The sequence below is a fragment of the Hesperophylax consimilis genome, chromosome 11 (assembly GCF_061612785.1).
Source record: "Hesperophylax consimilis isolate HC1 chromosome 11, BYU_Hcon_1.0, whole genome shotgun sequence".
Classification (NCBI taxonomy): Eukaryota; Metazoa; Arthropoda; class Insecta; order Trichoptera; family Limnephilidae; genus Hesperophylax; species Hesperophylax consimilis.
The window spans coordinates 7579167-7594348 of NC_142846.1; the positions used below are offsets into that span (position 1 = coordinate 7579167).

The following is a 15182-nucleotide window of genomic DNA, read 5'->3' on the forward strand; positions in this document are numbered from 1 at the left end:
GTACGGTCTTCCGAAAATCCACAAGAAAGAGATCCCAATGAGACCTGTTGTCAGCGCTATTGGTGCACCGACGTACAAACTGTCACAATACATCTCGAGATTACTACAAATGCAAACAGAAAAAACTGAATCATGGATTAAGGATTCCACAGATCTGATATAAATATATCTTACTATTCAATAAATCTTTATTAAGTTTTATTCAGTGTACCCGTAATTTAATGAAGGTCTAAAATTATAATAAAGGTTTACTAAATTAAAAAACAGATTTGGCTCTCAGAATTTTTTTGCATCGTTGTAATGTACATATTTGGTTCTTTGGCCAATAAGTTTGCCGACCACTGTCCTAGACAATCGAAGGGCTAAATTCATGAAATAAAAAGTCGCAAATATAGTGTTATTAGCGCAAGCGATTCTGATTTTGTCCACTACTGTTTTCAAAGCATAAAGGTTATAATCGCATCGCAAAAAATTCCAGCAAGGATTGTATTAGAATATGCGTATAAGCGCGAGCGCCGAGCACGGTCGTAAAAATTGTCATGCACATGTGCGCGAAATCCATAGTTAAAGAGGTGACACCAAAAAAAAATTCACCTGATACCAAAATGTCACCTACTTTTTTACTCCAAGTAAGCTCAGTAATCACTGTCCTGATACAGTCAAAATATTATAACAAAGTAAATCTGATAGATATGAGAAATATTTACCTTCCGCCATAGATTCCAGTTTCCACATTTTGCAAAAGACCAACGTAACCTAGTTTGTAGCACTGAATCACCACCAAATTAGATACTACCCGGTGCACACTGCAACCTGAAATAATAGTTAACAATATAATTTGATACTACCCGGTGCACACTGCAACCTGAAATAATAGTTAACAATATAATTTGATACTACCCGGTGCACACTGCAACCTGAAATAATAGTTAACAATATAGTTTGATACTACCCGGTGCACACTGCAACCTGAAATAATAGTTAACAATATAATTTGATACTACCCGGTGCACACTGCAACCTGAAATAATAGTTAACAATATAATTTCCTTTGTGAGTATGTCAATATGATATTTATTTATTGACTCCATATATAGAATTAAGCATAATCTACACCAACACTTTGTTGATTCCTACAAATTAGAGTAGCGTTGGTAAATTAGTTTTAATGATTTGTCTTATATGTAGTGTTGTTGTAATTTCTTTTTTACTTTATGTTACTCTTACGTTTTACTAATATTGCTTCATATTTTTTAATATTTTCTCATTATACTTGTAATCACAATTTTACAAGTGTGTATTTTTTACCTTCTTTAAAATGGATTACATCTATTTACTGTCAATATCTCCTGTATAATACATATTCTCTTATTGTACTGCATCATGTATCACTTCTATGTAAAAGCCTTTTTAGGCGTATATATATATATATAAATATAAAACTAAAATATGATGTTTTCGGCTGATAAATCGCTAAAAACCGGAGTGTTTGCCACCAAATGCACCAACTGAGTGGAATTTTGTAATTACTCACATGTTTTTGGCAAAATTATGTTTTTGTAAATGGTACATGTATGGGGTACATGAGAGAATTTTTTTTCTCTTTGTGTATAAATGTTTTTGTTAATTGTATCGTCTTACCAGAAAATGTGTTTATAAATTTATATCTGTCCTGGAACGGGAAACTTTCCTAGTTGGACAGGCAAAGCTTCCTAATATGTAATTTGTACTTTCTTTTGTATCTATCTATAAATAAATAAATATAAATTGTATAATGTAGTTTCCCCAGGATAGCTACCTAAATTCAGAGAAATGTTTTTTTCCTCTTAAAGTTATAAAAAATATAATATAAGAAACAAATACAAAAATCTTCTTGAGTTTTATTATATTTTCTAACTAAATAAGTATTCTTTACGATAAAAAATAAGTCTTATGAGACTTACCTGTAAATAAATACAGTACCATGACTTTTGAAAATGAAAAATGATGATATTTCACAGATAAAAAAATGAATGTTCGCAAATGACGAAACGACAAGCTAGAATAATATTACGATACATTATTTCCTTGTCAAGCGAATAAAATTTTTTTTTGGTTATTTTTTAAGGTTCAAAATACCATAAAATCGAGGCAAGTGCGGTGAGTTCCTAGCAAATCAGCTACTGATTTGCTGGCATTCCAAGTGCTAACGACGGGAGTAAATATAAACATAAATATATGAACATTAGAGAAACACAGTACAGTGACACTCACTTCTGAAGTTCTTCGAAGGACTGGAAAACTAAACTTTTTTAATAATTGAAGACAATATTAGCGATTTCTAAACGAAAATCTGAAACAGAAAAATCCGAAAAGTCAGAAAAATCAGAAGAGTCAGAAAAATCAGAAAAGTCAGAAAAATCAGAAAAGTCATAAAAATCAAAAATTAGGCTCGAGTCCTAGATGCGAAGGTATCCTTTTCTGATTTATCTGTTTCAAGATTTTCGTTTAGAAATCGATAATATTGTCTTGAATAATTAAATATTACAATTTGAGGTTTTACAAAAAATAAAAGAAACTTCTTTAATTTGAATTAATTTGGAATCTTATAAGGACGTTTTAGCATTACATATAAAAATATTATTTACCATTGGGAGAGTCGGACCACATGCGAGTTTCTTCATCCCATAGCACGGCACGTCCGCTGACACCGGAACTGACCTCGGAGTTTCGCACCATGATGTATACGGGGTCAGCCAGGGATTGCACCAGACTCACATTCACTGGGAAACAAGGGCAGAATTATGATTATTAATGCGGAAAATACATGGGCCATTCAAAAATTTAAGTTAAGGACATTCTGGGCCCAATATGCAATGATCTATTATATCATAAATTGTGATTTGAGAGAAAACTGATATAGTCAATTTACATAACACCTTTCGACTCAACGCCTGGACAGGCCAACGAAATTGATTAACTGTTCAAAGAAGAATTTTAATATTGGTAAAACTTTGATCAATTGCACGCATAAAGCGCCACCAAGATGATCAATGCCAACTGTCAATACAATCGTCATTACTTCGTCCAGGTGCAAACAAATGACGTAGACAAGTGCGAACAAGTATCAAGCAAAAGTTGCACACTATTGAAAATGTGACAATATATTATTAATTGTTAACAATGATTCAATACACTTTATTTTGCCCTTTTGACAGACTAATTATTTATTTGCTAGTTGGGAATGTGTATTGTGGGTTGATCTGAACGAAGAGCTATTCTGGGAAAAATATTAATGGTAGATTATAGTATACCATTTAATAAATTATAAAAACACATTATTTGATAAAACGGTATAAATTACAAAAATATAACAATTTATTTTTTAAATAGACAGCTGGCGGACGGTGAAAATTTTGCATCAGCACACCAAGAGTTAAAGGAAAATTAACTTTACTTCGGGCACACTGTACAGTGTACTTCTATCGGTTTATTTTTTCAGTGATTGTTGTAATAATAATCTACTTTTGGAAAGTACCACTAATAAGGAAGTTGAGTGAAAAATATTTTGACTTTTAAAAAATATGTTCATGTAGATCAAAAAATATCGATTCTAAATATATAAATATATTTCTATATTATTATTCTTAGAATTAGTTAAACATTCTTGAAAAAGCATTAAATAGCAATAAACTGAATACGCTCCACGATTGGTCGAAAGAATTCTGACGTCACATGTATTGTATCGTGGCTGTACGTAGAACGCGTCACCGCAAAGTCTATGGTGCATCTCTTTCTATTACATGAGAGATGGTCGGTTTAGATGAGAGAGGTGTATAGGCCAAACGTTTATTTGGGTTAAATCACAGCCGGTCGTGGAGTTAAAGCTTCCAAGTAAGTATATCAAATTATTAATTGTGTTCATTTGTACATTACGATAAATATAATACATTTTTACAGAATAAAATAAATATAATCATTGCGTATTCTACCCATCTGACATTTACCAGGTATATTTATTGATTTCGCATGACATGATAATTATTCTCTACTCATTATAATATATATTATAATGTGGTGATGGCTTTTAAATATTTCATCTTTTGTTTACCATATAATAAGGCACTGCTGAAAACCAGCTGCATTCCCGGAGAAACCCCTTTGTCAATAGGATCTATGTGAAAAAAATAGCTCCCATCTATTGTCAAATATATGTAGGTATTTGTTGTTATTATTATATGAAATGGATTTCTAAAGATACATATTCGTATAGTGCTTTATAATAATATGTTGTTTATTGCATCGCTTAGAAGTTTTTATTATTATACATGTCACATTACATGTGATACACTTCAGGCCGTTGCGCAGAAAAGTCTCACAGTGAACTGGGCTGTAAACCGTTATTTTACTTTTGGTCTTTACTTTTCTGCGCGGCGGTCCTGAATTGGCGCGGGGCACGTCAACAAATAGCGACAGCAATACCGTACCGGGCGGGAAAAGCAAATATTCTAACTTAAAATATTAATTTAACTATGAAATATTAATCAATTTTCTTTTTTTTTTAATAACATCAATTCTAATAGACGGTTAACATTGGTAAAAAAATTACTGGAATTCCTTATTGAAGAATTAAATTTTTTTCCATACAAAATGTTTAAGCGACGTGGTTTTCACAGTTTGAATGACGTCACACCCACACCCCGCCTCTTACCGCTCGGATTCCGCTCGTTTTGGCGGGCTTAATAAAATTCAAACTTTGAGAATTAATTTAACTATGAAAACAAACTTTAAAAAAAAAAAAAATACTTGTATTAAGTTTGAACTTGTATTAACATTGATAAAAAAAAAATGGACTCAACTTCCTTATTACTGAACACCGTTTCGTATTAGTGTTTAAATATTCTCTTGAACCGTAGCGCTTTTTTAAGAAATATTTTCTTTCCTTTCAACTATCATTATGTCTTAGCAATCTAATATTAATAAAAATGTAAATGTTCGTTTGTTAATAATCTTAAATCTCCCAAAGTTCTTCACTGATTGCTTTGAAATTTTGACACAACTTTGCATTCAAATACGCGCGTTTTTACATACCTATATTATATAGTCACCCGTGATAAAAACTAATTTTTTTTTTAAACAGCGCCATCTGTTGGGTATAAAAGCAAAATGCGCTATTGTTTCTCCATCTGCACAGAAAGACTGAGCCACAGCAACGCGTGGCGGGGTACAGCTAGTATTGAAATAAATGTTTCCAATTCCTAAGGTTTAACACACCATAGCATGTTTCACCTGAATGAATTTAATAATAATATCGTTGATTTTAGCCCTCTGAACCAAATGGGTCGACTATATAATCAGATAGAGTGTGCTGAAGTAGACATTTTCGTCGATAATTTATACAGATTCAGAAAAAAATTTCCGCTACTGCTCAAAATATATAGAGCTAATTATAATATACAGGGTGTATCGGTACGTACCCGACAAACTTTAACCAGCTTTTCCTTAGCACATTTGGAGTAAAAAATGTTATGGGCACTTTGCTGTCCGGTAACATTTTTTTTTCAATTAAAAACAAAAAATTATAAAAAAATCCACACTCCGTCACTGTCATTGGCATTGTTTCTCGTGTTCAACAGCTGTTATTAGCAAGTGTGTTCGCTCTTTCATACACACTAAATAATAATAGCTAAAAATGAGACGAATGGGGCCATGCCATTTCGTTGTGATCGTAAAAGCGCGCTAATGTAGGTACGTACGTATATTATTCAATGAAACTCGAATAAAATATTGCCAGATGGGTTTTCAAACTTTGACAAAGGATAAAACAGTGGTGGCATGTGGTGAAAATATGAATGAAAAAATTTTTATTAAAAAAAAATGTTACCGGACAGCAAAGTGCCCATAAAATATTTTACTCCAAATGTCCTAAGGAATAGCTGGTTAAAGTTTGTCGGGTACGTGCCGATACACCCTGTATAGGGTGTCCCAAGAAATAGTATCAAGTGAAAATCCAGAGGTAGAGCACCCCTAGGGCTGCCCAAATCAACCCATGTATGTTCCGCGATTTTTTGTAGGCCATGGAGATGAACGATGGCAGCGCCCTCCATGTCTACATTTTGTTGACAGTTTTTTTGTACAATGAAACGTAATGTAATAGTTCACCTATCTTGATCCCCACAACTGGCGTGGTGATGGCCAAGCCGCCCGAATTGGGAATCTTGGCACCGTAGAAGTCCCACACCCGTCCTCTGTAGACGTGCTCCGATTGGTTGGGCCCGCCAGCCGATGGCACGCGAGGGAACAGGGCCGCGTTGCCATACATGGACACGATGAGACCGTAGTTGCGGTGCACGTTGCCCGCCCCCAAGGTCGACAGGTACTGGTGGTCCAGGCGGTAAAGCAGGGTGGCTGGTATCTGAAATTAATATTATTATTTACAAAATTGAAAGCAAAAGCGAGCATCAATCACACATCACAATGTTCAGCTGCATTGTTTAGGAACAAAACAAAACACGCATTATTAAAATAGGTGAGTAGACAAACAGTTGGCCACCAGAATATTGGTTTGTTGTGTTTAGACCATTTTAACACACATAAATACATAAACGGCTATACTGCCTTTTATAAATAAACACATAATAGAGTACAAAGTAAGAAAATAATATTATTACATTATAGTAGTTTTAAACTTAAAAATAACATACAATTATTTTGTGTATCACAACCAAAAATAACAAAAAAAGAACAATGAGAAATATCATCATTTCATTTCAACATGTCCATATTGCGTATATAACGTTACATTATGGAAAAATAAGTTTTGAGTGCATGTTTATATTGCGCTAATTTTAAGAAATAAATGTCGCCGATGCTGGCATGTTCATTTCCCAAAATGTGTAATCGACTGATTGGTGAGTAATAATGTGATAATGGTGTGTTATTATAGTAGAACGGTAGAGTTAGTCTATTGTTAGCGCGACCAGGGCAATGAAATCGTATTAGTTCTATTAAATCAGGGGTATCCAGGACCGAGTGAATTATTTTATATAATATTAATAGATCACAGATTTTTCTGCGATCTGATAAATTTACGAGATTAGTCCAGTTCAATAAAAAATTATAGTCCACGGATTCTCTTGGAATACCTAATTTAAAATTAATATACCTAAGGTATCTATGCTGGACTTTTTCAATAGCTTGAATATGGATATTGTAATGTGGAGCCCAAATCGTAGAGTTATATTCCAAAATGCTTCTCACTAGCGTTATGTATAAAATGCGAATAGTATCAATGTTACAAAATTGTTTGGTTATTCTAATAAGAAATCCTAAAATTTTCATTGATCTATTAATAATATTAGTTATATGGCTAATAAATGTAAGTTTTGAGTTGAAAATAATACCTAGATCATTTATTGTTTCTACTGAGTTTAATATAATTTTGTCAAGATTGTATTCATAAATTGTCGGTTTCTTTATTTTATAAAATCTTATTATTTGACATTTACTAATGTTAAGTGCCAGTTTATTACATATACACCAATTAAACAAGTTGTTTAAATTTTTTTGTAAAATTATGCAATCAGAAATATTTTTAATTTTTTTATATAATTTTAGATCATCAGCAAATAACAGGATATCAACATTGGAAAAAACGTCTACAATGTCATTAATAAATAAAATAAACAGTATTGGTCCTAAATGGGAGCCCTGTGGCACACCACTTGTGGCAGAAAAGGCATCCGATATTACGTCATTTAACTTTACAAAAAGTTGCCTATTTGTTAAATAACTCTCTACCCATTTAAGAAAGTTCCCGGTTATACCCATACTCCTTAATTTATTTATCAGTATTTTATGACAAACTTTATCGAACGCCTTGCTGAAGTCAGTATATATCGAATCTACTTGACATTTATCTGCAAAGGCATTCGCTATAAAGTTTTCATATATTAGTAGATTTGTCAGAGTTGATCTATTCTTCATGAAACCGTGTTGAAACCTTGTTATAATCCCATTTAATTTAAAACTAATTTTATCCAAAATAATTTTTTCAAATAATTTTGGAATAGTTGACTGTATACACACAGGTCTATAGTTGCGTATATCGCATTTGTCACCTTTTTTAAATATGGGTGTGATGTAACTATTTTTCCATGCAATGGGAAAATATCCCGATGACAATGACATATTAAAAATTAAATAGAGGGGATACGACAAGGCATGTATACAGTGTTTCAATAGAATTGGTGGTATTTTGTCAGGACCCGAACTTTTTTTTATATCTAATTTGTTAAGATGGGTTTTAATTTCATTTATATCTATGTGAATGTTAGAAATTTGTAAATTGATGTTAGATGAAAAAAAAGGAATTTCACTATTATCAATTGTGTTGTCATATACATCTTTAAAAAATAAAGCAAATAAATTAACAATAGTTTCTGCATTATTTCCATTTATGCCATTATAATACATGCTAGCAGGTATGTCTATTTCATTTCTTTTTAATGACTTTGAGTACTTCCATAAAGTGTTGATGTCGTTATTTGCAATTGAATTTTCCACATTATTTAAGTATTCTTTGTAACAATTTTTAGAAAGATCGTGACATTGGCGTCGAATTGAATTGAATTGAATATAATCTTTAATTAATGTAATGTTTTTAGAAAAAGAAAAATGCAGAGTCATCATCACTTGGAAAGGTTGGTTCCGTTGTCACGGGAAGATAGAGATCCTGAGTTCGATTCCCAGTTGCGACCGTTACTTTTATATTTTCTGTGTCTTGTTCTGTCTCATGTTTCGTTTAGATTTATTAGTATCATCTTCTTCTTCAATGATTGATAAAAATTAATATAAATCAATATGAATAATGGGAACCCACTAAGGCGCAGCCTGTGCGTGGGTAATATATTTAAGTCATTATTTTATTGTACCTAGAAATAAACAAATTGTGGGCATATATTGAGCACTTCTTTTAGTCTGTAAAATGTGTATGTAAGATATCTTAATTTACAGACGGTATTATTAATTTGTGACTGCCAATTTAATTTTGTATCAATAACAATACCTAAATATTTAATCTTTTCAACTTTTCCGAGTTCAAAGCAAGATGAGCATATTTCTTGATTACAGTTAACATTATGTATTCTAATATTAAGGTTATTGGGGGGTTTATTTTTACTATTTTTAGAAAAGGTTAGGTAAAATGTTTTGTTATAGTTTAAGAAGAGTCTATTACTTTTTAGCCATGATGGGACATATGTAATACATTTTGTTGCCTTCAAAAAAGTTTCAGGCCAGGATTTTCCATTCACTATTATTACTGTATCATCAGCGTAAGATACAATTTTACCAGGAATTATAACATCACATAAATTGTTTATGTATATTAGAAAGAGAATTGGGCCAAGCACAGTTCCCTGTGGTACCCCATTTTTTATTCCTGTATCGGTACTATAAAAATCCCCTATTTTTGTTTTTTGCTTTCTGTCTTTGAGATAGCTAGTAAGAATTTTTAATGTATCACTTGTTAGGCTCTTTGGTACCAGAAGCACCCGATGCCCGCAAAGCTATCGCGCTTGATGGAGAACCTCTCCACTGCAAAGTTGTTATTCTAAGCAATCTGTACCTGAATGCCGGCCTCCAGGACTTTATCCCTAACGCCCAGCAGGGACGCGATGGTGGTGTTGGTGGTGGAGCAGTGCAGCGTGCGCTTGCTCTTGCCCTCCGAGCCGCCCGACTTGTTGGGCTCCGAGTACCAGAAGCACCCGATGCCCGCAAAGCTATCGCGCTTGATGGAGAACCTCTCCACTGCAAAGTTGTTATTCTAAGCAATCTGTACCTGAATGCCGGCCTCCAGGACTTTATCCCTAACGCCCAGCAGGGACGCGATGGTGGTGTTGGTGGTGGAGCAGTGCAGCGTGCGCTTGCTCTTGCCCTCCGAGCCGCCCGACTTGTTGGGCTCCGAGTACCAGAAGCACCCGATGCCCGCAAAGCTATCGCGCTTGATGGAGAACCTCTCCACTGCAAAGTTGTTATTCTAAGCAATCTGTACCTGAATGCCGGCCTCCAGGACTTTATCCCTAATGCCCAGCAGGGACGCGATGGTGGTGTTGGTGGTGGAGCAGTGCAGCGTGCGCTTGCTCTTGCCCTCCGAGCCGCCCGACTTGTTGGGCTCCGAGTACCAGAAGCACCCGATGCCCGCAAAGCTATCGCGCTTGATGGAGAACCTCTCCACTGCAAAGTTGTTATTCTAAGCAATCTGTACCTGAATGCCGGCCTCCAGGACTTTATCCCTAACGCCCAGCAGGGACGCGATGGTGGTGTTGGTGGTGGAGCAGTGCAGCGTGCGCTTGCTCTTGCCCTCCGAGCCGCCCGACTTGTTGGGCTCCGAGTACCAGAAGCACCCGATGCCCGCAAAGCTATCGCGCTTGATGGAGAACCTCTCCACTGCAAAGTTGTTATTCTAAGCAATCTGTACCTGAATGCCGGCCTCCAGGACTTTATCCCTAACGCCCAGCAGGGACGCGATGGTGGTGTTGGTGGTGGAGCAGTGCAGCGTGCGCTTGCTCTTGCCCTCCGAGCCGCCCGACTTGTTGGGCTCCGAGTACCAGAAGCACCCGATGCCCGCAAAGCTATCGCGCTTGATGGAGAACCTCTCCACTGCAAAGTTGTTATTCTAAGCAATCTGTACCTGAATGCCGGCCTCCAGGACTTTATCCCTAATGCCCAGCAGGGACGCGATGGTGGTGTTGGTGGTGGAGCAGTGCAGCGTGCGCTTGCTCTTGCCCTCCGAGCCGCCCGACTTGTTGGGCTCCGAGTACCAGAAGCACCCGATGCCCGCAAAGCTATCGCGCTTGATGGAAAACCTCTCCACTGCAAAGTTGTTATTCTAAGCAATCTGTACCTGAATGCCGGCCTCCAGGACTTTATCCCTAACGCCCAGCAGGGACGCGATGGTGGTGTTGGTGGTGGAGCAGTGCAGCGTGCGCTTGCTCTTGCCCTCTGAGCCGCCCGACTTGTTGGGCTCCGAGTACCAGAAGCACCCGATGCCCGCAAAGCTATCGCGCTTGATGGAAAACCTCTCCACTGCAAAGTTGTTATTCTAAGCAATCTGTACCTGAATGCCGGCCTCCAGGACTTTATCCCTAACGCCCAGCAGGGACGCGATGGTGGTGTTGGTGGTGGAGCAGTGCAGCGTGCGCTTGCTCTTGCCCTCTGAGCCGCCCGACTTGTTGGGCTCCGAGTACCAGAAGCACCCGATGCCCGCAAAGCTCTCGCGCTTGATGGAGAACCTCTCCACTGCAAAGTTTGCCTACCAAGAACAATTACTATAGGTTAGATTAGATGGTCACAGATGTAGCGCAAGGATAAAATTTCTTGAAATATGTGGTACAGCCACTCCTGGCCAGACAAAAACACACCACATAATACACTAGTGGAAAACGTCCCAGATGTTTATTCAAAATCTTGATTTTACTTGTTAAATTAAAGTAATACATAATACAAACAGGGTGTTCATTGAACTTTTTTATTATATTCCAAAATTGACACCCTCTCAAAAAGAATAAAATAATATGTATAAAACATGATTATTTTTCTCTTATTCCGCTTCACTCTTAATACGCAATATTTCACTTTCAAATAAATGGATTTAGCTTTATTAATTCAAATCATGATTTATTATGTCGTGGGAGACGGAAAAATATGCACTTTTAATTTTAATTTCGTTTATTAAGTCACTTACGCGATATGTCAATTAGTATGCGGCGCCGTTATGACGACGACTATGTTCATATCAAGAGTTGGATTATATTCATAATATCGTATTAGAATTAAATCACAAACCAGTCTACACAAACCTAGCGTAGCCCACAAACTACTTGAAAACTGGAATATAACTCTAAAGGGGATGCGAGCAGGCGTAAGGTTCCCCAACATTTATAGTAACTTTTAGTAATAATATAACTAAATTCAAGTATTAATTCAAAGTAAACATTCCATATGAGTCGTGTAATTTCTATACCCGCTATATCAACTTTCATTGATTTGGAGAAAACCGCAAAAAACTGTCACATCTCTAGCGTACATAAGTAAATGCATTACAATTTTTTATATAATGAATTGGAGTAATAAAATTTCGAAAAGCATTTATTTTTCTATATATGTCTAGCAATAATTAAGTAATTTCGATAAATAAAATGGATATAGCGGATTTTGATACTCACTTCGTGATTTTGAAAGTCAACTGAGGCGACATGGCGGGTTTAGAAACTCACGCGTAGATCATTTTGACACACGAGCGTGGCGTCAGAGCGGCGGCCATATTGTATTTTGGCAAAATAACTGCTTGTGATTCGTTGAATCCGATATAGCGGGTTTTGATAGTAACTTTCTGTATGATATAGCGGATTTGGTTTCTCACTCGCAGTTTAAACATGGTTTTTGGTCGCGATAAGGAGGGTTTTGAAACTCAATTTTAGGCTCCTCTTGTTGCTCGCAAAAATGTGAACAAGATGTCATACTCAGATCATTTTGTCAAAAAATCGGATATAGCGGGTATAGAAATTATAGGATTCATATTACCGTGAAGCGGAATTCGTAACCTTTACCAAAACATGTTATGTATAAATTCGTAAAGTGATATGAATAGATCACCTTATGTCCTCCCTGAACATTGCCGGTGTACTGGGAGATGTTCTCGACAGCAGCTATCAGCGATGAGCAGGCTCCGTAAAGACTCTCGGCGGTCCTCATCACTGCGGAGGGGAGGTTCATCACGGTGTTCACTATGTCCAGAAGGGCAGATCCTGGAAAATTATGAGCTCTTCTAAATTAACATCGACAGTATCAAAAATTTTGGAAAAGTTTTTTGAACACCTACTAGTTCGGAACACCCGCCCACAGTCCATAAATCCAAAAATGCATAAAAAATACTGGGTGTGTAGCGATGTTTATCAATTCCTTTTAAATAAAGCCTCTCTATCACTAAATTTTATGTTTTTAATTTTATTTTATGTTTAGGTACCTGCCTAATTTTTTTTTCTCTTTGTTTTATCTTATTTCCATTTTTATAATTTTTTACTTTATTTTATTGTTTTCCTGTTTTACTGCATTTCATGTAATATGGCAGACTGGGATTGCACTATCCTCCCAGTCCTGCTGGATTAAAACTTAAATAAATAATAAATAAACAACGTTATGTTATAATTTCAAAATAATAAAAAAAATTATTACATATTATGAAATTATCTTTTGATCCATCCAGTAGGTACACCGCTACACAAGCAAAATCCATTTAAAATGTTTACCCGTACATGCCATTAGTTCTCTAACTTAAATAAAATCTCCATAATACAAACAATTCATCTCCAACCGATCTCCAACCGTTTTCTAACCTCCCTGTTTCCCTCCAATAATCTTACACATCTGTCAAAAATTATTCCTACACCTTTTAAAAATAGAACATGAATAAAAATCTATTAAGAAAGTACTTTTACCCCATTTTATAATGATCTAGGTAGGGCTTTTTCACTAGAATAAAAGCATGTAAATTCCGCTTTTTAATTTTTTGAACACCAAATTTAATCTTCATATGTAGTCATCTTTTTGAGAGTTATACAATATAATATGCAAAATTTATATCTATATTCTATTCAAATACGATTTTTAGAATAACGTAAATTTCCTTACCGAGATCACTCTCGCTAGCCGCATACATCATATAGTTATTGACCGCCTTGGCTATGAAATTGACATCGTCGGGGTCGGTCAGGGCTCCGGTGGGCGGGGCGTTCTGCAGCACCAGCGAGTGTAGACGTTCGCAAGCTGTCACCACGCTGTCCTTGTACACACTCAGGTTAACCAGGGCAAACTGCTCCAACATCTGAAATCAAGATATGTTAGATGTAAGTCGCTGGCAAAAAGGATGTCTGTGTCCATGGCTTTTGATGCAGCGCAGGAGCCTTGTCACGATTCTCAACTAAAGAAGTCTATTGTATTTGTGAGATTACATCAGGCAGAGTTTCTCACATTTTTAGATGTACAAAAAAAAAATTCAAAGTGTATTCTAGAAAAATCATCGCTAATTTAACCTTTAGAATGGGAGTAAAAATATGCCGAGGTAAGGAGAGGGGTGGGGGAGTGCGAAATAAAACTCATAAAGTTGAACAAAATACTGAAATTTTTGAGTTTTTTGCATTTATGGGAATTTTTGATAGGCGTAGCCACTGAATAAATAATACAAGCTAGAAGTGTCTTCCATATTGTTTTGAAAGAATCCCACTGTAGCCAGCTTTTGGTGCTAACTCATTTAGCACACACGCTCTGACTCTCTAACACTGCCTGTTACCGTATAGCATCATTCCATTTGCCCAGGCACCGTCCTTTTTGTGACAGGGCTGGGACCAGTGGCGGCTCGTCTACTTAGGTCTTTTGGCCTCCCAAAATATGCTGCAATAGTATCAATATAAAAAAAAAAATGGATTTAACAAACTACCCGATTAGTAATTTATTTTTAATATTCGTGCATATTCGTACGGTAATAGCGAGTTCCAGTGCCATCTAGCGTCCAAATGGGAAGCTACAGTATGTACCTAGCGTGGGTCACATCAAGTTTTGTCCCCAAGCTATCTTCTTTCTCTTTACTTTACAGACAAAGGAGGTAAATACTATTATGTCTGACGTATGCTTAGTATCATACAAAATTTATTTTAAAGGTATTTTCGGTCATGACCGTGGTGAGATAGAGATATCTACGGCCTAAGATTATTAAGGTATTAGAGGGAGAAAATGTCAGTCTTAAGTTTTTGTGTTATAAATAATAGCCATCTTGAACTTGAATATTAGTTTTCGAAATTGTTTATCCATTGTTGACCTAATTTGCATGGAATAATTTATCGAAAGAAATCACAAGCAATTCATTGAATCATGACAAACGTATTCAAATAAAGTGAAAATTAGTTTATGTTACAAGAGAGAAAAATAAAGAGGTTAAAAACAAAAGTTATCCTTTTTAGCAGTGCATTTGTAGGTACTTTTGCTTTTTATTTTATTTATCGTTTCTTTACATTGTATCTTTTTTTTAAGTTATAATTTTTAACCTCACTAGGACAAGCCTGTGTTGAGGTTAATAATTTTACAAAATATTAAAAAAATAGTACAAAGATTATAAGAGATTTAAAATAGTACAAATATTAAAAAAA

General features: G+C 35.7%; 1 protein-coding gene across 1 annotated transcript in view; it reads right to left on the reverse strand.

Moving 5' to 3' along the window:
* The window catches only part of Remo (Remoulade), a 45656-nt gene that overhangs the window by 9639 nt on the left and 20835 nt on the right, over nucleotides 1-15182 (reverse strand). Inside the window, exons 8-13 of the mRNA XM_089637239.1 lie at nucleotides 13672-13864; nucleotides 12637-12788; nucleotides 10886-11083; nucleotides 6142-6394; nucleotides 2628-2762; nucleotides 708-813 (exon numbers count right to left, since the gene is read on the reverse strand). Of these exons, the coding sequence (XP_089493365.1) occupies nucleotides 708-813; nucleotides 2628-2762; nucleotides 6142-6394; nucleotides 10886-11083; nucleotides 12637-12788; nucleotides 13672-13864 (1037 nt within the window). The remainder of the gene's footprint in view (nucleotides 1-707; nucleotides 814-2627; nucleotides 2763-6141; nucleotides 6395-10885; nucleotides 11084-12636; nucleotides 12789-13671; nucleotides 13865-15182) is intronic.